Source organism: Neomonachus schauinslandi, chromosome 11, assembly GCF_002201575.2.
Source record: "Neomonachus schauinslandi chromosome 11, ASM220157v2, whole genome shotgun sequence".
In the NCBI taxonomy this organism is placed as follows: domain Eukaryota; kingdom Metazoa; phylum Chordata; class Mammalia; order Carnivora; family Phocidae; genus Neomonachus; species Neomonachus schauinslandi.
In genome coordinates, this window is record NC_058413.1 from 102,037,642 (window position 1) to 102,061,691 (window position 24,050).

At 41.7% G+C, this 24,050-nt stretch overlaps 3 protein-coding genes across 4 annotated transcripts in view; 1 reads left to right on the plus strand and 2 right to left on the minus strand.

Annotated features, from left to right (window-relative positions):
* The window catches only part of IL18 (interleukin 18), a 100,165-nt gene that overhangs the window by 13,505 nt on the left and 62,610 nt on the right, over positions 1 to 24,050 (plus strand). The window lies entirely within an intron of this gene.
* PTS (6-pyruvoyltetrahydropterin synthase) lies at positions 6,922 to 14,339 on the minus strand. Its single transcript, XM_021696601.2, has 6 exons — positions 14,206 to 14,339; positions 12,592 to 12,671; positions 11,324 to 11,346; positions 10,884 to 10,940; positions 8,098 to 8,168; positions 6,922 to 7,903 (listed from the first exon to the last, which is right to left on the minus strand). Exons 1-6 carry the CDS (start codon positions 14,292 to 14,294, stop codon positions 7,780 to 7,782), a joined length of 444 nt encoding a protein of 147 aa, XP_021552276.1. The 5' UTR covers positions 14,295 to 14,339; the 3' UTR covers positions 6,922 to 7,779.
* The window catches only part of BCO2 (beta-carotene oxygenase 2), a 40,030-nt gene continuing 33,682 nt past the window's right edge, over positions 17,703 to 24,050 (minus strand). The window contains 5 exon segments of the mRNA XM_044919202.1: positions 17,703 to 17,970; positions 19,228 to 19,338; positions 20,033 to 20,163; positions 20,166 to 20,214; positions 21,686 to 21,823. Of these exon segments, the coding sequence (XP_044775137.1) occupies positions 17,857 to 17,970; positions 19,228 to 19,338; positions 20,033 to 20,163; positions 20,166 to 20,214; positions 21,686 to 21,823 (543 nt within the window). The 3' untranslated portion in view covers positions 17,703 to 17,856.

The following is a 24,050-nucleotide window of genomic DNA, read 5'->3' on the forward strand; positions in this document are numbered from 1 at the left end:
GGTCAGCTCCTTTCTTACAGAGAAAATAAACCGTGGGTGAAGGGTTGAATTATTTCACATAATAAAGAGTTACGAGAGAGGGTGGAGAAGAAAGAGCAAAGCAAAGTTTGGGATGGGTATTGTGGGGGCTGAGACGGAAAGGAGCCTCTGTGGAGTGAGCAGAGAGGCTCAGGGATTTCCCAAGAGCTGTTCTTGGTTATAAACTGGTTGTCTCTTAATGTCCTTCAAGACATACTAGTGAAAATAAGAATAATTTTACCTCTGATCACTGGACTGTATTTCTTTGACTATGGTTCAGCAGTGAAACTGGGACATATGGACCACCCCCACCCTGCTTTTATATAAGTTATGTCCATGTATATAGACAGAATGAAGTTAAATATATATACCTGATAGAAGTGGGAAGTAATTTAACATATGCAAAAACCTACATATTTATCTATGCATATGCATATAACCTGTATGTAAAAATAAATTTAGACTCAGATGTTTGAGTCCAACAATCTCAAAAAGCTTTTGGCTAAATGAACAAAATAAGCAGACAGCACATTTAAAGAGCTTAGGAACATTTTTCTTTTTTTTAAAGATTTTATTTATTTATGTGACAGAGAGAGACACATCGAGAGAGGGAACACAAGCAGGGGGAGTGGGAGAGGGAGAAACAGGCTTCCAGTCGAGCAGGGAGCCCGATGCGGGGCTCGATCCCAGGACCCTGGGATCATGACCTGAGCCGAAGGCAGATGCTTAACAACTGAGCCACTCAAGAGCCTGGGAACATTTTTCAATAGTCTATTTTTCTTCCTTCCTTCCCTTTCTTTTTCTTTCTTTCTTTCTTTCTCTCTTTTCCTTCCTTCCTTCTTTTTCTTCCTTCCTTCCTCCCTTCCTCCCCCTCTTTCTTTCTTTTAAAGCCAAACAAACTTAGGTTCAAATCCCAGCTCTTCCATTTAATGAATGACTTTGAACAAGACCCCTCATCTCCTTAGACCCCAGATTTCTTACAGTGAACTGGAGCTGACTCCCACCTCAAGGACTACAGTGACAGAGATGCTAGACACACAGTGGTGAGCATAACGTTAATTCACAAGAAGCCAACCAATACCAACAACCTTAAGTCAGTTAACTATGCAATCCTAAATGAGAGTGGAAAACATTATACCCCACAATCTGGTTAGGTTGCTTTTTTTTTTTTTTTTTTTCTTTTCTAAATACAGTTTTCTCCTTCAAGAATAGAGCCTCAACTTTCCCCCCTAATACTTTGGGAATTACTGAAAGTTATTATGGCAACAAAACTAGGCCCTTGTTTGCTGAAAAGCATGTAATTGCCTGAGTGTTGCCACAGATCTATTTAGTTCATGCTCTACAAAAAACCCTGCTCTTAGGGGCCAAGCAGATGGAATGATAAAAGGCATTCTTTGCAATACCAGCTGAGGCTCTCTCTCTCCCTGGGGCAGACCTCCTCTCCACAAGTTGGGACAGTAACTACCCACCAATCTCGACCGTTCATCCTGCTATAAAGGGAGTACCTTGTCGGTGACTACCTGTGTAAGAGCAGCTACCAAATGGTGGTGTAGCCATGACAGCAATTTCCTAAAAGATCCTTGATTCAGCAATTTACTAAAAGATCCTTGATTCAGAATCCTTGGTTCTGTTTTGTCTTTAAAGTAGTAGTTGAGGACTAAAACAAATTTTATCCATATATGGGAATGGAAAACTTCCAGGAAGATAAAATCACCCATATAACCAGGTTTGGAGAAGTACTTAGGGGATCTGATTTTATTTTGTGGTGGTTTTTCTCTAAGTGGAAACACATAAAGAATAAGACCTATGTGAAGTATACTCGAAACATTCGGGATTAAATCTCAGAATTTTTACCAAACCAGGTTCAACCAGTTTAGAGGTGGCAGGCACTTTCATTCATTCAGTAACTAATTATTCAGCACCTGCTGGGTGGTGGGCAATAAGCTAGGTCCTGGTGAAAGAAGAGTAGTAAGACAACAGGCCTCTGGCCCGCATGACATTGACATCCCCGTAATCAGGAAAGACAGCCAACTAATAAGCAAATACACGAGACAAAAGAAAATGTAGATAAAAGTTTTGAGACTGCAAGAAAGTGGAGTGTATAGGATTATAATGGAAAATAACAGGATTTCTACCTATACAGGTGACCAAGGAAGGCTTCTGCAAGAGGGGGACCTTTAGGCTGGGATCTGAAGAATGACTGGTTTTATGAAGAGGGGGGAGGTGGGGGTAAGGGGCAGAATTCCAGGCAGAAAGGCAGAAAATACAAAGATCTTGAGGCAGGAATGAAATTGGTGTGCCTTAGGACTTGAGAAAAGGCCAGTGTGACCAGCTGCTCAGTGGCTGGGTCATATGAAGCATAAAGTTTGAGTTCATTTTAAAATCAAGAGGAAGCTTTCAAGGGGTAACAGGAGAGAAGGGAGAACTAAAGAAGTATGGAAAAGAACCAAAGTGCAAGCAGGAGACCAGCTAAGAGGCCATGTCAATAATCCAGGCAAGAAATGGTGGCGGTTTGGCCTGGGGCAGTGGCCCTGGAAATGGAGAGACAAAAATCATGCATATTTTAGAGGTAGAACTGGTAGAACTTTCTGATGGATTAGAAGTGACAGGAATCCAGGACAACTCCCAGATTTCTGGCTTGAAAAGAAAATGAGTGGATGGTGGCGGCATTTTTAGGGAAGACTGGTGGAAGAATAAATTCTGAAGGAGGAATCGGAAATGCACTTTTGGAAATGTTAACTTTGAGATGCCCATGAGACACCTCACTACCCACCTATGGTTCTCCCTGCAGGCAAATTAAACCTTTAAAAGATGAAGGACAACACTAGCCCTTCTATTTCTTCAGGCTGTCATCAGCCAGTGCTTGTATTTATTAAGATATTTGCGAAAAGTGAAAAAGGTTTTTAAACTGAGTTCATACTTACACTAAATTGGGAATTTTCACTAATAAACTGACTGCCTGAAGGTGAACTTGGGCTGACATACTGAGGACTTGTTTCCTGGGCATTTTGAAGAATACAAGCCTGGGATGTTGTTTCGGAAGGAAGGAAGGAAGGAAGGAAAGTTCAGTGCTTTAGTTCTTTTTTTTTTTTAATGATTAATACTCCTGTCTCGATGATGACAGAACGCCAGTGGGATTGGGTGGATAGATTCTGAAGGAAGCAAACTGACTGATGAGCTACTTGAAAGCCTAACTGCTGCTTTGAAAATCCTTCCAGTGGAAAGACCACCCTCCCCGACTTTTTATTTGTGGTGATAGCAGTTCTCTCTGCAGCTATGTGGACAGAGTGTTTATCTGGGACAGTTTCCAAAAGTGTCTTTCAACAGAATCTTGCTATAAAGTTAAATTGTGTGAAACTAACAATGATTTTTCTATGTGCAAGGGAGGCTAGAAATATCCCAGACAAAACAAAAGCAAAAGGAGCACAATCTGTTTCCCATCTTTAAAATAATTCTATTTCCAGGAGGAATGTAAAAGTTTGCAGTTTAAAAAAAAAAAAAACGAAACAGACACTCACCATAGATCTAGGCTATGAGTGGCTGCATATACACAGCTGATCATATTCTGGCCATTTTTATAACCCACTGGTAATGATTACATCAATTCAGGCCATATAAATGACAGTTGAGTTCTGGTCATTCTGTCCATAGTGATATGGTCAATATAATTTTTCTCAACTTCTTACCTTAGAGTTGGTTTTAATTTCAAGAATCATGCTTTAAAGATCTGTGTATGTCTACCCACAAAACCCACCACGCCCATTGGAAACAACCACTACTGCTCGAATATTTCACTCCCACAAAAGGAAATGTGTTTTATTCCAGGCATCAAGAAGGGCATGACAGGCCTCCCCTCCCCCCACTGACCTCCCCCAGCCTCCTCTCCTGCCATTCTCCTCGTCACACTTTGCACACTAGAATATATGTGCAATCCCCTCCCTCGAGTGTGCGTGGTTTTAGAGACTTGCTTCTAAGGAAAATCTAGAAATGTGATTAGGTCACAAGACTGTGACCTCCATGGTGCAGGGCCATGTGCTCGCTCACTGGCACTCTCTCTCTCCCTCCCCTCTCACCTGCTCATGCTGAGGAAGCAAGCTGCCCTGTCATAAGCTGCTCTAGGCAGGGGCCCCCATGGCAAGAAAGGGAGGGAGAAATTGAGGACTCAGACCAACAACCCCATGAGGAACTGAATCCTGCCAACAACCCTTTTAGTGAGCTGGAAGCTGACCCTTCGTAATCCAGCCTTGAGATGACTGCAACCCGTCAGTGACCCTAGGCCAGAGGTCCCAGCGGGGACACATCCAGACTTCTCACACATTCAAACTGCTATAATAATGATAAACGTACAGTTTCGAGCCACTATTTTGGGGTAATTTGTTATGTAGTGGTAGATAACCAGCGCACTCCCCTTGCAGGGTGGTCCTTAGGATAACCTGAGGTAACATAGAAAGTACTGAGCAAAATGCCTGAGGCCACAGTAGGTGCCCCATCATGTTAGGTCTGCCCTCCTTCCCTGCCGCTCCATTGCCCCTGCTCCGCCAGCTCCTGGCCACCATCACCTCATGTCTGGATCCCCACAATGGCTTTGCAACTGGTTTCCTTCCTTTCCTGTGTCCAGCTGGTGATCTTCCTTAAAAAGCAAACAGAAAAACTTCAACAGCTCCCTATTTCTCAAAGGATAAAAACTAAATTGATATTCCAGGCCCCCAGGCTGTCCCCATCCTGTATCTCCAAGCTAGCTCCCCCTTCCACACTCAAATCTCATCACCCTTCTATTGAGATTAATCTATTCGCTCTATCCCAAATACGCTTGGTCCATTCCCACCAGCATCTTCACTAATGGAAGTGTATCTGTTCAGTACATATTCCCTCCTTTCTCCTGAATTCCAAAGGCCACCCTCCCTACCCCATCACTTCAAGGACCATTCAGGACTAACCTCCTCTACCTAGTTTTTCCAAAACTTACCACCTCATGATAATCTTTTTCCTCGTCTAATTTAATATGTACTCCTTTGGTATTTAAAATCACAGAGATAGGGATGCCTGGGCAGCTCAGGTGGTTAAGCATCTGCCTTTGGCTCAGGTCATGATCCCAGAGTCCTGGGACTGAGCTCCCTGCTCAGCAGGGAGCCTGCTTCTCCCCCTGCCTACCACTCCCCCTGCTTTTGTGTGCACTCTCTCTGTCAAATAAATAAATAAAATCTTTTAAAAAATAATAAAATAAAATCACAGAGATATAAAATCTGAAAATAGGCAGAAGCAACTTCAGAAAGCATCAGTTTCAAGCATTCATTTTACAGGTAAAAAGACTGAGGCTCTAAGAGGAGAAGGACACACCTGAATAGTAACAGTACGAGGACCAGAATTCAAGCCTCGAAACTCTCACATTATTCGATTCTAGAAACATTTACCAAGTGCCCATTATGTATAGGGCACTACAAAATTTCAATAGTTTCTACCAATATGCCATTCATATATTTAATCAACAACAAAATTACCGAGCGCTATTTACCAGATACTCTGCTTAGAATAAAGACTTTGCTCACAAGGAATTCAGGGCAGTAAGAACACAAAAAGGTAAAGCAACAATTACAATATAGCTCAATAGGGTCTCTGACAGCAGGTTCTAGGAAGACATAAGAAAATCACCTACATACTATCTTTGGTCCTGCCCTCCTTTACTCACCCATTCAATTTGACAGATAGACAGACTTCTCACCTTTTTAAGGAGAGCAAAAAAAAAAAAAATGTTCTCTTGAAGCAACTCATGAACAGCAAATATCTGGAGTACCCATGCTACTGTAAAAAATAATGTTTTTCTTTTTTTTTTTTTTTTTTTTTTAAAGATTTTATTTATTTATTTGAGAGAGAGAGAATGAGAGAGAGCACATGAGAGGGGGGAGGGTCAGAGGGAGAAGCAGACTCCCTGCCGAGCAGGGAGCCCGATGCGGGACTCGATCCAGGGACTCCAGGATCATGACCTGAGCTGAAGGCAGTCGCTTAACCAACTGAGCCACCCAGGTGCCCCAAAAATAATGTTTTTCTAATGTGGTATCAGATCTACAAAATTAGATCTATTTTAAAAAATCCTCAAATACATTATATATATTTTATTTATTATATATTTTAGAGTCTGTGTTCAGGAGTCAGACAAACTCTGAGTGTCATACACTCAGTTTGCTATTTATTTGCTGAGTGATCCTAGGTAAGCCGCTTAAACTCACTGAATTTTAATTTTCTCACCTGCAAAATGGGAATAATATCCACCTTGCATGGTATCTGTGGGAATTAAAAATCCTGTCTTTCAAGTAATCAATACAGAATACAAGCATACATAACAAAAATTGTGTCTGGTAACTAAAACACACTCAAATTTAATTAAGTGGGCATTGATTATCAAAATTTATAAAATCCCTGTGGTTACTAACTCTCCAGAATAAAAGTGTACTCCTTTGAAAATTTTTCTAGTATAGTAATAACTGCATAGTCTTTTTACTATTTTCAGGCAGCAACATTCTGAGAATCTATTGTGTACTAGTTGCTATGTGGAGAGAAAAATAAAACCCTACCTTTAAGAAGTTTAGGATACAGGGGCGCCTGGGTGGCTCAGTTGGTTAAGCGACTGCCTTCGGCTCAGGTCATGATCCTGGAGTCCTGGGATCGAGTCCCGCATCGGGCTCCCTGCTCAGCGGGGAGTCTGCTTCTCCCTCTGACCCTCCCCCTGTCTCATGTGCTCTCTCTCTCTCTCTCTCAAATAAATAAATAAAATCTTAAAAAAAAAAAAAAGTTTAGGATACAAATGAGAACACAAGAGAGAACAGTTCTTTGTGCAAAGCAAGCAAATACATTCTTGCAGATTTAGTCATGAAGAAAAGAAACCAGACGCCAAGAATACAGTTCAACTTAAGCAGGTGTTAAGTTTAATGATCAGAACAAAATGGGATCGATTAGGAAAAACTGTATATAAGGGACACATTACAGTATAATATATCCTTTCTCATGTTAATTTAATAGGATTTGATATATGTGATTATTCTTCAGTTTTCTGAATTAAAACTGTTCAGGTGACCATAAGGTCTGGAAACATGGACAAATATACATAATAAATAGTTTAATGATACTCCAACAAATGTTCAGTGAACATGCTGATCCTCACTAGCAACTCATAGTTCAATAAGACATGCAAAACTGCATTGAACAACGTGCGCTAAGCGGTATTTTCATCAATCCTTGTACATCCACCTACAATGAATCGCCAACGTGATTTGTGTGTCTCATTTTCACTGAATAAACTTGTGTCCCTACATACCTGAGAAGTAATCAAGGAAGAAGTATATGTTCTGTGGTCACCTGTAGTTTTGTTTTTTTTAAGTATCACCTACGATGTCTTATAAACACTTTCTCTATTCATATTATACCAAGAAAAAAATGAATACTAAAAATGAGATAATGGAAAAACAAAAATTGATTTATTTTACTTTTAAATTCCACACCACAACATTTTACTGAAAATGAAGTGATTTTTAATCTATAAATAAAAGACTCTCTAAATGATACTCAGGATGTTTTACAAGTTTGGTTTTAAGATAGATTTGAATTCACAACAGGTTTTATACTCAACAATTTCAATCAATTGGGCACTCCGGAACACAATGTGGAGGCATAACAAGTATGTGACGACTTCTTAATAGTCCCAGGGGATAAAGACCTTTTTCAAATATGGAAAGAAATTAGTCTTTCTACAGTATTAACCCTTAAAAGCTATTCTCCTTTATAGACAACGATATTATTGTCAGTTTCATACACTTTTACTTTATAAAGAACTCCCAGAGGAAGAAATTTCTGGAGGTTTTCCCAGATATATACAGCTACATTTTCTGTCGTGCTGTAGGAAAAAAAGGAAAGAAGATCAAAGGCAAATAAACAAAATTTCATTTTTGATATTGATAGAGAACAGAAATTCTAGATTTAAAAAATAATGTTAAAACAAAACTTCAGAAATCACGCAGTGGTCAGATAAAATGTTGACAGCAATTCTTCTTTCTTACTATCTACATAAGGCAAGATGGTCATACTCACCTTACAACATCTGCAAAGTATGGCACATCCAGATCCAAATTCTTATGATCAAGGGGCTTCATAATTGCCTCCTATAGATAAAACAAAGGAAAAACACCACTCATTCCATTTAGGACTCAAATTCCAAAGTGTTCTATCTTTGCTTCTAAACCATAACTCATCAGTTAGCCGCTAACTCAGTACTTGTAAGTACTCTGTCCATGTCTCACAACGCAACGCTTAAGGTTGAAAAATAAAGCAAGCCCAGATCTCCATAATGACTGGTTCTCCTCATTACTAAATGCAAAGAGGTAAGAAACCAAAAAGTAGAGAATTCACTGGAGCTTCCTTGTAACCAGCCATTGCGGTTCAGAACTGAGTTTAACGCTTCTTGAATTCTGTCCATAAACTTACCAAAAATACTAATCCCCAAAATACTTCTCCATACAGTCTTCTCTTCAGCCCAACACCACAATGTCATTAGGACAAGGATCCAGTGAGTACTACATTTTACAAAGCAGACTAAGAGTGAAATTATGTAAGTAGTTCTAAATTTCTGCTATGAGGAGTAATTTAAGAATGATCTTGGACTCTTAGGAGAAAAAATATATAAATATGTGAAGACCGTTGCTTCCTAATACGTGTATATATTAACATAATGTTTTCCCTTGTCAGTGGCAAGAACAGTAATTGCCTTATTCTTTTTTACTTTTAGCTAGTGTACAAAATCTAAGCACTTGTGAAACAATCTAATTTCCCAATGGTATGGTTCTCAGAAGAGTACATTAATAATAATAATCATTTTTTGAGCAAAACCAGAACCATATAAAAAGAGTTAAGCCTTAAACCAAATAGCCTTTAAAACAGCAAATGAAGGGCAGTTCCAACATGAGTATCAAGAAAATACCTGTTTTCTCTTCAATTCCAGTTCAGGTCCCAACTTTTGTTTTGAAGCTTCTTCCACAGGCCTCTCTGACTTTACTCTATAAGCCACGATGAGCCACTGTTACTGACTGGACTGCATGGTGTCCCTCAGATACAAAAAGTGGGGAAGAGTTCTCTACACAGAACCTCTCCTTTAGCACGTGGTCATATGCACGCATGGGACACCTCATATTTCCTATACTCTTGTCTTGGATTGTACAGCACTCCGTGTATATATATTTTACATCCCCAATAAATGCAAAAATTCTGTCTTTATAGCTTCCTGAAGTACTTGAAACACACTGCTATCTGTTCATTCACTGATTATTCTTTTCTTTTTTTTTTTTTTTAAGATTTTATTTATTTATTTGACAGAGAGAGACACAGCGAGAGAGGGAACACAAGCAGGGGGAGTGGGAGAGGGAGAAGCAGGCTTCCCGCGGAGCAGGGAGCCCGATGCGGGGCTCGATCCCAGGATCCTGGGATCATGACCTGAGCCGAAGGCAGACGCCCAACGACTGAGCCACCCAGGCGCCCTGATTATTCTTTTCTTTTCTGAAGATTTATTTATTTATGAGAGAGAGCACGCATGCACGCGTGGGAGGAGAGCCAGAGGGAGAGAGAGAATCCTGAAGCAGACTGCCCACTGCGCAGAGAATCCAATTCAGGGCTGATCCCAGGACCCCGAGACCATGACCTGAGCTGAAATCAAGAGTCAGTTGCCCAACCAACTGAGTGACCCAGGCGCCCCTCTTATTCATTTATTCAGTTGAAACTTACTGAGCACTTATTATCGTCTGCCTCCTAAAAAAGTAACATGAGCACTCTGTGGGTAAGGGCTATGTCACACTCATCTGTGTACTCCTGGTACTTAGCTCAAAGACTGATGCAGAGCGGACGAACTTGCTGAATATATGGATGATAAGTACTGTGGAAGCAGTAATGATCGTTAATAGCATTTTTATGAGACAAATGTCAGATTCTAGAACAAGAGTAAGGAGCAGAGGGGGCGCCTGGGTGGCTCAGTCGGTTAAGCATCTGCTTTTGGCTCAGGTCATGATCCTAGGGTTCTGAGATCAAGCCCTCCTTAGCAGGGGAGTCTGCTTCTCCCTCTGCCGCTCCCCCGCTTATACGTGTGCGCGATCTCTCTGTTAAATAAAATAAATAAAATCTTAAAAAAAAAAAAAAGCAGAGTTTAAGTGAAGAACTGAACAGGTAAAATGATGGAATAATAACAAAGCTGGATAGAAGGAAGTCCACTCCCAATTTTGTAAAAGACTAACCACACAACCTAAGGCAAGTCCGTGAACTGTTTGGCCTCTCTCAATCTTAATCTATGGAATGAAAAAGTTGGTTTAGATAATCTCTAAGGTCTCTGACAATGCAGGATTTCTATAATGATACAGTCAGCAAGTCCTTGATTGAACTCCTTCTTCTGTGTTATCCCTATGGTGAACTGCCTCAGTGAGTTTATGATAAAATTAGAACGAATAACACAGGGTAGTGTTAAAAATCTATGATCAAAGGCATAAGGAAAATCCAGAGAAGGAAAAGAAAGCCTCAAGGAGAAAGCTGTGTCTTGAAAGAAAGGCAGAATCTGTTAAATGGAGGATATCAGGATACACCAGCAAGAAATACAAGAAAGACAAGCCTGTTAAGGTTATTCCCATCATTGCAATACAACTGTGACTTATTTCCCTTAAATCACCCATACACCTTTAGAAAAACATGAGAGTAGTTCCTCCAACTACTTCCCTACTCCCACACCCAATTCCACTCACAAGGTCATGGAACCTCTGGAGATACTTGGTTGGGAAAGTGATAAGGGGGCCACCAAATACACTTAGAGGACAGTACGTAATAAGCATCCAACATGACATTACCTCTATATACTCTTTGAGGTCAGTCAAATTCATAACCATTCCTGTAACAGGATCAATCTAAAGAATAAACAAAGGTGAATGTTACTATAATATGCTCTTCATATTTAAACCTCTGTTAAATTATTAAAGGCTGTACAATGTGCAGAAATCGTGCCCATGTCTGCCTTCATCCCCGGGACACTCATCGATCTCATTATGGAAACACCATAGGTGCTCCAGGAACCCCTTTCATGGTACTGCTCTTCTACCTGTCCACACAGAGCAGATTAAAGATAACCCTTTGGGAGAGGAAAGGCCTAGAATGGCAGCAGCTCACCATACACAATGGACAACAATGAAGCAATATTGATTTGAACAGAATTTTTCAACACAGAATCCATCGTGTTGGCTGAGAGGGCCCAGCAATCTGGACAAATCACACAGATCTTTTCAGCACGTACCTCTCCATGCACCGTCACCACAACTATGGGAAAGAAAACAGAATACCAAAAAAAAACACATGACTTTCAACAGATAACACCCAAGCATAAGTTAACAACATAAATTGTTAGGTCTCTATCCTGCAAAGCTCTATTTATGTTTTCCCTCAAACAGCTGTTCTTTTAGTTAAGATCTTTTTCTCAACCAAAGCAAGACTCGGCCAAGACAGAGAAGCTCAGCAGGAGCTTTGGCTAAGCAGAGGATCCCAGCCAGAGCCAGAAAGGGTGTACATTCAGCTTATGATATTGATGCACTAGGTAGGAATGTCCACTAGGTAGGATTGAGATGCTGCTCGATCACCGCCTGAAAAAGTAGAACGTACAGGAAGACATCCAGCTACACACCAAGTTGGCCCAACGCTGGGCAGCACCTTTCTCAGCAAGCAAAACCACTACTGGGCCTAAAACTCTGATCCCTACAATCACACGAACATATACAGTTTATGGTAATATTTTGTAAATTAAAGAACTGCTTGTATAAGCATTTGAAAAATGATGATCAGAGTGTTTTACAAATTAGTGACTTTTATGTATATTTTTCAGCTCCGTACAAACACCATTAGGTATTATGTGATATGTGAGCAAACTAAAAGTGACAAATATCATAGATCAAGTAAAAGGTGGTAACTAAACTAGAAATTCTGATCTTTTGACACCTTTTGAATCTTTTTACTCTACCCAACTATATGCTGTTGATACTCTATGCTCACAGGGCTGTTTTTTGAGATATCAGCTTTATCTCAAAGAATCAAGTCTCCTACACTCACATAAATTATTTTCTTGGAACACTGCAGGCAGTTTTAGATTCAACCTATTTTCCCGGCATACAGCATATTCCTAGTCACTATCTCCCTTTTGTCAGTCATTATTTACACAAAGAATACAATCTAATGTTTCTAAGAAGATCTAATTTTAACATTAGCCTCGGAAATACCTAATTAGAAGGAAGCAGGTGCCAAAAGAATCTCATTATGCACACTAACGCCAAGGCAAAAAAAAAATTGTTTAAACCATTTGTTATCTCTAACAGAGCAGATATTTGCAAGGTAAAATTTAAGACACATCCAACCAAGGCAACGGATTTTTTTCATTCTGAACTTCCATGTAACTTCTCATTCAAGGCTCAAATATGCTTTGTCCATAAAGTTTCTTACTTGTTCAGACTGTATTTGCTGATCACACTTTCACCCTTATTGAAAGGGCTAAAATTTCATCAGTTTTTCTCTCACCTTTATAATTATGCCCATGACCATTTAGATTGTTGCATTTCCCAAAGAGTTTCAAGTTTTCTTCATTACTCAGAGATTTGCTGACAAAAAAAAAAAAAAAAAAAAAAATTAACATGACACAAGTTCAGACACCGTCTCTGTTCCCTACATTTATTATTTGCTCTAGCCTTTGAAAAGCTTCACAATTTATTATCTTAGCTCACCAAATGGGAGTCATAAATCAACTTAATTTCATTATTCCACTTTCTGTCAGGAACCAGTGTATGCCCCCTAATTAGGCTACTGTAATGTACAAATGAGTGTGAACAAAGTCCACACCCTTGTTCCACAGCAAGATTCCAACTGATCTGCTCAAGGCCCTTCTATTTTTCAACTCAACAAACATTTACTGGGTACCCATTACATAGGAGGCATGGCTTGAATGAAGCAAGGACTTACAATGATAAAAGAAGACGCTTGTCTTCAAGTGGCTTAAAAATCTCATTTCTCCTGAAAAATAATTACATGACCTACTACGTCTCCTCTTTAACAATCTTGCATTATTATGCCAGAATTATTGCCCACTGACTTCACCAATCCATACAGCAGTATTCAAATTAAGTAAAAATTTAAAATTACAATGCTCAGCTGTATTCTGGGCAGAGAACAATTTTCTTAATGAATTTTTACGTCTATACCTGTCCAATCGACTATGCATCTTCAATGTGTGAACGTGCTATTATACCACCCCTTCCTTTTTGAGATTCTCTTTCTTCTCCCCCGCCCCACCCTCATCCACGTACATTTAGAATGCTACGGTTCACAAAGCTTTGGCACAAAATTATCCCACTGTACCCTCCACAAAATTGGCCAGATCGTGCACTCCGCACAGAAGGCGGGGACAGGTACGTGTTGATCGCTGTTGCATCCCTGTCACCTAGTACAAGACCTGACACGCTGGTCACAAATACCTGCCCAGTGAATGAATGGATGACTCTTGTTAGAAATTATTATCCTCATTCTACGGACAGGGAAACGTATGCTGAGAGCGGAGCTTGCTAATGAGAGGCAAAACTCTCCTCAACATCAACTCCTCAGTGCAGTCAAGCAGCCTGAATGCTCCGGGTTCAAATCCCGGCTGTGCTCCTTGCTCTCAGGGCTGCCCTAGGAAGGGAACGCCTGGGTTCGTGACACCTGTGGTAAGAAGGGCATAAACCTGGGTTGCTGTAGCGGTCCCGGTGATGGTGGCTAGCGTCCTGACACCTCACAGCAGCTCACACTTGCCGAGAGTTCACCACATGTCTGACACTGTGTCAACCGGGCCAGGCGAACTGCTCTGGGCGCCACTGCAACCCTTCGCGCTCCACTAGGAAACGTGCGCTCCCCGGAAGCTGCTCCAGGGAACCGAGACGCGGGGGAACCTTAGCCTTCGGGTTCCGCACGCAGGGCCGTGCCCTCCGCTCGGCTCCGTTTGCCACCGCGCCCTACAGCGCCCCACAGCCTCCTTGGTCGACTCCAGCTGTCACCGTCAGCGTGGCGCCAGGGCGGCCGGGGGCGCGCGTCGGCTCTCACACCTGCGCTCCCGCACCCGGGCCCCGCCCCCCCACCGTGGGCACTGTGGGCGCCACCCCCCACCTGTGGAGTCGGTGGGTCGCGCTGAAGGAGACGAGGCGGGACACCCGCGCCCGGCGGCGACAGCCCTCGCCGGCGCCCGCCACGCTCATCGCCTCGCCTCCGCACTCGGCTGGCGCCGGGGCTGGAAGACAGCGCGTCCCGCGTCTGCGCAGTGCGGCCGGCGCGCTGGGACGCGCTCTCCGCGCCGCGCTGCGACTGGCTCCCTCCGCTGGTCTGGAGGCAGTAAAGCGTCCGGTACGGTGAGTCTCTTGGATAGCAGCGTTGGGGTAAGCTAAGCAAACCTCCCAGCGGTCGGTCGGAAAAGGTGGGTAGGACCTTAGTGTCTTTCATTATACTGACTGGTCAGCCCTAGGCCAAGTCGGGCCATTAGGGTCAGCGGGGGCACACTTTGGGTACTGGAGGGACCTCTTTGAGATGCTCCTGCCACTCCCTTCCAGAAAGCCCTAGTTAGAGTAACCTCCACTGGCTGGTTACTCTGAGATGAGCCCCAGGGCCAATCCACTTATAGCATAAAGGGAGCGGGAATTCCAGGGCACGTGTGGGAGCACTTGGCTTTCGGAAATGATACTACCTTTGGACTGTTTGTAAAGATTCTTATTTTTTTTTTTAAAGATTTTATTTATTTATTTGAGAGAGAGAGAATGAGAGAGAGAGAACACATGAGAGGGGATAGGGTCAGAGGACGAAGCAGACTCCCTGCCAAGCAGGGAGCCCGATGCGGGACTCGATCCAGGGACTCCAGGATCATGACCTGAGCTGAAGGCAGTCACTTAACCAACTGAGCCACCCAGGCGCCCAAGATTCTTCTTATTAAGAGAAATTCTCAAGCTTTCCTTCTCATCCACACACATGAAGCCATTTATCACAGTGTGAACACATGCAGCCGTGAACACACACACATTAGAGATTCTCTGTCACCTCCAGAGTGAACGGATCTTGTTTCCTCACACCTATCTATAAGGAGTATCCACACTACTTGCAGTTCCCAGTATTATGTCACCTCTCTTCACCATTCATTTCCTCACTAAATACGTACTGAATAGCTAACCATGAGGCTGGCAGGGTTCCAGGTACTGGGAAGGATAGATTAAATCATGAGAGTGGCAGGCATTCAGGCCCCAAATGTTGATTTCTCTCAAATGTCTCCTGTCTCTGGCTACATACTCTGTTCTGCATGAAATTATTGTCATGTAGCAAACATTAACACATTTTCAAATATTTTTATTCTCTTCCCTGTTGGGCTGTAAAAAAATGTCAAAGAAGGATAAACTTCGGAGACATATGAGATAGACATTATCTAGTTCAGTCCTCTCACAGATAGGAAAACACGGGCCCAGATAAGTGAATTACTCATCCAAGACCACTTACAATAAAACAGTGTTTCCTGGGCATTGACCACATCGGGGATAAAATACTTGGCTCATTCCGAACGAAGTCTTAAGAATCAAAATACAAAGCCGAAGGAATTTCTGAGAAATTGCTATAATTACTTTAGTAGAACATGGCATTACATTTGCAGAGCTCTTTCTCTAAATGTTTTTATTAAGGGTACTCACCAAATTTACCCTCAGTGATCCTGTTACGGATTCAACCATGTCCCCCCAAAATTAATGTTGAGCCCCCCAGTACCTCAAAATATGACTTTATTTGGAATAGGGTCTTTGCAGATGTAATTAGTTAAGAGAAAGTCACAAGGGGGAAGCCCTAGTCCCTTTACCCCTTCCCTATGCACCACATACTCCCTTTCCTTGAGTCTCTGGACACTGCTGAGTGATAAGCTGGGCTTAGGGAGAGGAAGAAGCCCTGCTTAGGCTTAGACTTAGTCATATGCTCATTCAATTCTACCAGAACTCTCTGCACTAGATTACCAGGCATAGGCATATTACAAAATGTCATTGATCCTTTTTTGTCTTCTCCTTCAAGAACTCATAGATGACAGAGCCACAGAAGAATCGGGGCATCCTTGGGTCAAAATCTTATGATTGTACCGCTAACCTTTATATGTTTGAACTTCACTCCCTGTGATTAGGATGGAATTTATAGAGGAAAGACGTTATCAGCTTTGCATACTTCACAGAAGTCAGCTAGAATCTCCTCCACCCTTTAGATCCGGATAAGATCTAAAACAATCTTCCATGTCTTGTCTGGGGGAGTACAATGCCTTTTTGAGGATTTCTGTGAGATATATTTATGTTCTCTTACAATAACTTCAGCCTCGAAGCTCCCACATCTGCTGTCTTAGCCGTACTTAGGCATCTTCTCGTCATTCTGGTACCTACTGCTTTTGTTTTGTGTTTCATCAAGCCAGACACAAAACTTAGAACTTTCACTTTATTGCCACAATGTAAACCATTACCTGTGGCATTTTTGTACCTGTGGGAACACTTCACTGAAAAGGACAAGGTTTATGATGTCTGTAATAACTCCTGAGGATAACTGGGAAGAAACTGGCTATGCTGGTCCAGGGGTGTGCATGAACCATGAGTTCACAGTTGCCCCAAACTACACATCTAGGAGGCTTCCCCAGCAACATTCAACATGCAGAGGGAGAGAGGACAGTTTAACTGGCCCCAGGCTGGAGTTAAGTGGAGAGAGGAAGTATAACTGAAGGAAAAGGGAACAAGAGATCTTGAAGGTGGGGGCGCCTGGGTGGCTCAGTTGGTTAAGCGACTGCCTTGGGCTCAGGTCGTGATCTCGGAGTCCTGGGATCGAGTTCCACATCGGGCTCCCGGCTCGGCGGAAAGCCTGCTTCTCCCTCTGACCCTCTCCCCTCTCATGCTGTTTCACTCTCTCTCTCTCTCTCAAATAAATAAATAAATAAAATCTTTAAAAAAAAGAGAGAGATCTTGAAGGTGTTGGCAAGAGTATGGTCTAAGTGACAGACGTAGCAGGATTTGGGCTGTTGGTAAAACTGGGGGTGAGAGAGGGGGTTTAGAAATGAGATTATATGGCCTCTAGTGCCACCTGTTGCCCGACTGAATGAAGACCTACTGACTTCTCATCAATTTCTGGAGAACTATACACCTGGAGATTAGAAGAAATGCCTGATTTTAGTGACGTCCCTCAAAACAACACCCTCCCAAGGCTGAGCTAGGGGCAGGGCAGAAGGTGGCAGTCAGTGGTTCAACTGCTGTGGCGTCTGTGGACAGCAGAGAAACAGTTTGGAAGAAAGCCTCTAAGCATGACATAGCTGGCTTCCCGTCCTCTGTGAGCCCTAGAACCCGTGCTAACAGGCAGGCTGTGACGGGGAAAAACGAGGTGCTTTTTAGAGCTATATTCATATTTTACTATCTACGATTATTTGTATTTTTTCTCTCAAGTGTGAGAACCTCCGTCACCCACCCTAACTGGTGGTGGTAATGACACAGCTCTACTTTTTCTTTCTCGTATATTTATTATCTAGAGGAAGATCTATCTAGTAAATATAAATTTAAAACTCTCTTCAAAAGGTTGTATCAACACTTGTTTAATGTTTTTAAGAAAGAGCTCTAAAAAATTATAAAACCATTATTATCTCAAGAATTCTGTTTTTAATAGAAATTTTAAAACCAGGTGTCTGTGGTTTGGAAGGGAAGGTGCCCTTTTTGCTCTCCCTTTTGTACGGAGCATGTTCATTTTAAAGCTAGTTTCCAGGTGTTTCGAGTTGCTCCATCAGATGGTTACAAAGGTGCCATGGATCCCATAAGGCATTTGCACAGGTACTTCTGCTCGGCCCAGTTCTTCAAAGTTCTTGGCATCCAAGACTAGGAGAAAATTGTTTTCATTCTAGAACAGAAAGACAATACTGAAAATTCTTTTGATAATGTCTTACGCATCTTCCTATCTATCCTCACCACCTAGCACAGTGCCTTGACTATCCATCCATTCACTAAATGTTTGCTGAATGGCTGAACGAGCCTGAGAAGGACATTATGGCTGAAGAAGTTCATACCTAGAGTGAAGAAATTAAGTTGTTTGTATCAATTACCTTCAGAGGATCTCTTGGAGTTTAAGGATCTCGTTACCTGCCCCTTTTCAATCTCCTAAGAGACAGAATTTTTTTCTTCCAAATTAGAAATGTTTCCATTTTGTGTTACTTTGGAGCTGTACAAAGGGTAGCATTACAAGGCAGATTGATATTTGCCCTGGTGTAATTACATGAGTGGCAAGTACATGGTATGAGGACAAAGTCCTCCTAAGCCTATGGCAGATATTAGTAATTGATCACGGCACTTTTCTCACCAAACCCTTAAAAAGCCTCAGGCGATGCCTGGGTGGCTCAGTTGTTAAGCATCTGCCTTCAGCTCAGGTCATAATCCCAGGGTCCTGGGATCAAGACCCGCATGGCGCTCCCTGCTCCACAGGAAGCCTGCTTCTCCCTCTCCCACTCCCCCTGCTTGTGTTCCCTCTCTCTCTGTGTCTCTCTCTGTCAAATAAACAAAATCTTTTAAATATAGAATAAAATAAAAAGCCCCAGAATCCTACATCCCAGGCACCCACTAATAACTGGTCAAAGCTGGTACTCAACCTATTTGCCACAAGACGGCCTTAGACAAGAAGTTAAGACATCAACATGATTGAGAAACTAGGGCTCACCACATTAGACTTTTGGGGCACTTGGATGAAACTGGCAGCACAGTTGGTGGCATGAACATCAGACTAGACGTCAGAAGACAGATTTAAACACGGGCTTTACTACTATGATCTGACACAAGCTCTCTCAACTCTAAGTTACAAATTCCACGTGTGTAAAATGGTATCCAACAAAGCTGTTCTGATGAGTAAATAAGGTGACATGTGTGAAAGTTGTTTGTAAATTAATTCCTATGCAAATGTAAATTATGAGGATGATTCTATAAATAGAACGTTAAAGTAATAATAAGGCATGGATTATGATAAAAGAGTATGTACATATGAGGAGAGGAAGAAAAGGGAGAAAGTGCTGTATTGGAATCAAAAACTATTGATAGCATCACTGAATATAATCCTCAAAAGGCTCATTGCTACTTCTCTTTTTAACTAGTGATGAGGAGATACATTTACCTGGTCAGGGGTGATCACTGCAGAGAGAATAACCCCACCATCTTCTTCACTGGCCCCTGGTGCTGGAACAAACACTGGTTCTGAGGGGTAAAAGCCATCTTCTCTCCAAATCTAGAAGTCCCAAAAAAAGTATTTGATAGAAGGCTAGTTATGAGCAGGAAGCCTTCTATAGCTTTTGTCATTCCCAGCATGAATTTGGCTGTCTAATACAATATTCCAACAGTAAAAGAATCAGGCTCACTGAGTTGAATGGGCGGGGTGGGGGGTGATTTTGCAGCTGCAGACTCCATCATCATCAAACACACTTTGTACAATTTCCCATCGACCTGAAATATAAATGTCCCAACAACCTGAACCCCATTATTTGTCTAAAAATAAGATCATGCAGAGACTTGTTTTTCTGGGCTTGTGATTCATTTAAGATTTCCTAGACAGAATATACCCCTAGCCTAGGTGATACCACGGTTCTCAAACTTAATAAAAGTAAATGGCTGAGCTGCCTAAATATTAAAGGATCTCAAGAGCTACTTTAACAAAACAGAAACTAATTCAAAGTGCAGAACACGTCATTTAAGAGTTCAGAAAGGGAGGGGCACCTGGGTGGCTCAGTCGGTTAAGCATCTGCCTTGAGCTCAGGTCATGATCTCAGGGTCCTGGGATCAAGCCCAGTGAAGGGCTCTCTGCTCAGTGGGGAGTCTTCTTCTCCCTGTCCTCTGCCCCTCCCCAGCCCGCTCATACTCTCTGTCTCTCTCAAATAAAATATTTTTTAAAAAAGAGTTCAGAAAGAGAAAAAGATTTTCATTACCGTCAGTGTCTTATTCACCACATCAACCTTGATCAGAGAATCCCCCACCAAATGCCGAAAGCCACAACCATAGAAGAAACGATACTTTTTGCCACTGAATTGGCCATAGTTGATCTGGGGAAATTCAACACTCCTTCCTCTTCTAGATCCTCAGGATGTAGATTTTCATAAGAGCACCAAATCTAAAAGAGGTTCCAAAAAGATATGCAGTAATTGCTTACTTGCACACTTATTTTATTCAGTGTAGGTCAGTGAGGGTGCTAGGAGTTTGTGACAGGGCTTGGGGACTGAGACTCTAAGTCACTTTTTCCATTGTTCCTCTTTCCATCATATGTATGAATGCATAAAAGATGATCAGATTTGGGGGCACCTGGGTGGCTCAGTCAGTTAAGCATCTGACTCTTGATTTTGGCTCCAGTCATGATCTCAGGGTTGTGCGACTGAGCCCCGTGTCAGGCTCTGCATGAGTGTGGAGCCTGCTTAAGATTCTCTCTCTCCAAGGGGAACCCTCTTACACTGTTGGTGGGAATGCCAACTGGTACAACCACTCTGAAAAACAGTATGGAATTTCCTCAAAAAGTTAAAAATAGAGCTTACCCTACAACCCAGCAATTGCACTACTAGGTATTTATCCAAAGGATACAAACATAGTGATTCAAAGGGGCACCTGCAGCCCAGTATTTATAGCAGCAATGTCCATAATAGCCAAAATATGGAAAGAGCCCAGATGTCCATCAACAGGTGAATGGATGAATTGATAAAGAAGATGTAGTGTATACACTCACACACACACACACACATGGCGGGGTGGGGGGGAGAATATTACTCAGCCATCAAAAAGAATGAAACCTTGCCATTTGCAATGACTTGGATAGAACTAGAGGGTATTAGGCTAAATGAAGTAAGTCAGCCAGACAAAGACAATTACCATATGATTTCACTCATATGTGGAATTTAAGAAACAAAACAGAGGATCATAGGGGAAGGGAAGGAAAAATAAAATAAGATGAAATCAGAGAGGGAGACAAACCATAAGAGTCTCTTAACTATAGGGAACAAACAGGGTTGCTGGAGGGGAGGTGGGTGGGGGGATGGGGTAACTGGGTAATGGGCATTAAGGAGGGCACGTGATGTAATGAGCACTGGGTGTTATATGCAACAGATGAGTCACTGAACTCTACCTCTGAAACTAATAATACAGTATATGTTAATTTTTTAAAAAAAAAGATTCCCTCTGCACCCTCCCCCCACTTGCACAAGCGCTCTCTCTCTCTCTCTCTTTCTCAAAAAAAAAAAATATATCAGGTTTTGTGATGAAGCTGTCAAATGGCATAAGAGGTGGAAGTGGGCTTTTTATTCTACTAAAGCTAAAACAGTGACAGCTAAACAATAACATGGTAAGTGCAAATTATCTAAAAGGTGGAGATGATCAATAACAATCTCAAATACTTAGGCATTTCACAACCATTAGAAAACTGTACCTATCTGTTTCAAAACACAAAAAGGACAGAATTCTGCAATTATTGTGACCTTACCCTGCTCAGCTGAATGTTATCAGACTTATCAGGCACAAAACATTGTGGAGAACAGCCAAGGAATGAAGTAACATGACTAAAAATCAAAGTCTTCGTCTAATGTCCTTTCATATCATACCTTTCCATCAGCTTGTTTCACAGCACTAGCTGAAGAATAGGACAATGGGCTGAGGTTCTCTCCTTCGGGGTCATTCAAACTGACATGTAAGGGCAAAACAAACCTTCGAGGGAAAGATCTGCCTGCTGAATTATAGACCTATTCAGGAGAGACAAAGAAACAGATGAGAAAATGTCATTCATGGGATAACAGCATGTCCCAATAATTTATACCCAGTCAACTTTATTGGCATTCCTAAGTAATTGCATAAGTGATATTTTTCATTCATTCATTTATTCCACAAATATCTGTTAAGTACCTTCTATAGGGAAAGCACTGTTTTAGACACTGGTAATGCAACAGTGAACAAAGTCTCTGGCCTCATGGAACTCATATTCTAGTGGAGAAAAGATGATAATAAATAAGAATTAAAATACGTGTTATTGAATTCGTGTCAAATAAACAAACGATTAGATAGCCCAAGGTCTGATAGTGATAAGTGCCATTAAGAAACATACTGTAGGGTGAGAGCCTAGAGAGTAACAGGGTGCTTCCTTCTTCATGTTTAGTCAGAATAGGACTCTGCGTGGAAAAGCATTAACTTTTAGCAGGCCTGGGTTGCTCAAACCTGGCACATTCTCAAGAAAGCTCTGTTTTCAAGATTGGTTCCTGGCTGACACCTGGAAACTAAGCTCTTGGAATGTTCTGTCTGACAAGAGTGGCTCTGCATGCCTGAGGTCTTGAGTACTAGTTTGTCTAGTACTCTACTAGACAAACTGTACACACTGTACTAGTTTGTCCAGACAATTTATGCTAACAATGTGATTTATAATGAACGCCTGCTTCCTTGTGGGCATATGGAGCTTTGCTAACCGAGGGTGTGTAGGGGCTTTGTGCCTATGTGCTGATTCCCAACAAAACCCTGGACAACCAGCTTCCCTGGCACACAACGTTTCACACACGCTGTCACAACAAGTTGCTAGAGAAATCAGGTGTGTCCTGACTCCACTGGAGAGGACTTAGAAGGGTGCACCTGGCAGTTTTCTCTAGACTTCATCCCATGAACCTTTGCATTTGCTGATTTTTCTGAGATCTGTGAACCCTCCTAGTGAATCATTAAACCAAGGGTAGCTTTGGGAACCCCCAACACAACCTCCCTGTAGAGATCTTGTTTAAGCAGGAGACTCTAACAAAATAAGTGTATTTTTTTTCTGACAATGAGAATGCTTTAAGCACATTTTCTTCTCTTGAAATACTGTAAAATGGAGGGCAAATTGTGCCATTTCCCCTCATACACCTAGTCTGTATCATCTCCACCTCACACAGAAAAATTTTTACCAAGTAAAGATTTAGTGCTATTTTTAAGCTTTACAAAGAGTTAGATTTTTATAATTACTTTTAAATTTATTTAAACTTTTTTTTCCTTTTGCAAAACCATAGTTGAACAAAAAGAGTTGATGTGGATCAACTGTCTCACTGAGAACAGCTAAATAAGCTGGACAAGATGTTTAAAACAGGGGCGCCTGGGTGGCTCAGATGGTTGAGTGTCTGCCTTTGGCTCAGGTCATGATCTCGGGGTCCTGAGATCAGGTCCCGCATCAGGCTCCCTGCTCCTTGGGTGCCTGCTTCTCCCTCTGCCTCTCTCTCTCTGTCTCTCATGAATAAATAAATAAAATCTTAAAAAAAAAAAAAAGATGCTCAAAACAGCTGTGTGAAGGCACTGGTGGGCTAAAAAGGCAGTGAAGATCAATATGGCAGAGATTTGGAGGGAGAAGGAAACCCACAGGTAAACAAGATACTGGGGGCAACTTGTTCCCTCATATCAGCTGCTTCTAGGAAAAGGCAGCTGAAAGGCTGAGAAAATGAAAGAATTTTTTATTAAACTTTTTAATCTTCAGATCACTGCAGATTGGCATGAAATAATCCAGAAAAATAAACAATTGATTTTAAAAATGGGCAAGAAACTAGAATAAACATTTTGCCAAAAATATACAAATGGCCAATAAGTACATGAAAAGATGCTCAACATCATTAGTCCTTAGGGAAATACAAATCAAAACCACAATGAGATACTACTTCACACCCACTAGGGTGACTATTGTCAAAAAAAATGAAAACAAAAACAAAATCAAAAACAGAAAATAACAGGTGCTGGTGAGATTGTGGAGAAATTGGACCCCTGTGCATGGTGCAGCTGCTGTGGACAACAGTCTGGCAGTTCCTCAAACAGTTAGATATAGAATTATCATAGGATCTGGCAATTCCACTTACAGGTATAAACAAAAAGAATTTAAAACAGGGACTCAAATAGATATTTGTATGCCAGTGTTCATGACAGCATTATTCACAATAGCTGAAAGGTAAAAAAACAACCCAAATGTCCACC

Coding starts and splice junctions, on each gene's coding strand:
- PTS (XM_021696601.2), bottom strand. CDS start 14,294: ATGAGCGTGGCGGGCGCCGGCGAGGGCTGTCGCCGCCGGGCGCGGGTG. Junction 11,347..12,591: donor TCATGGGCATAATTATAAAG/GTGAGAGAAAAA, acceptor TCTTTCCCATAG/TTGTGGTGACGGTGCATGGA. Junction 7,904..8,097: donor TACTTTGCAGATGTTGTAAG/GTGAGTATGACC, acceptor TTTTTCCTACAG/CACGACAGAAAATGTAGCTG.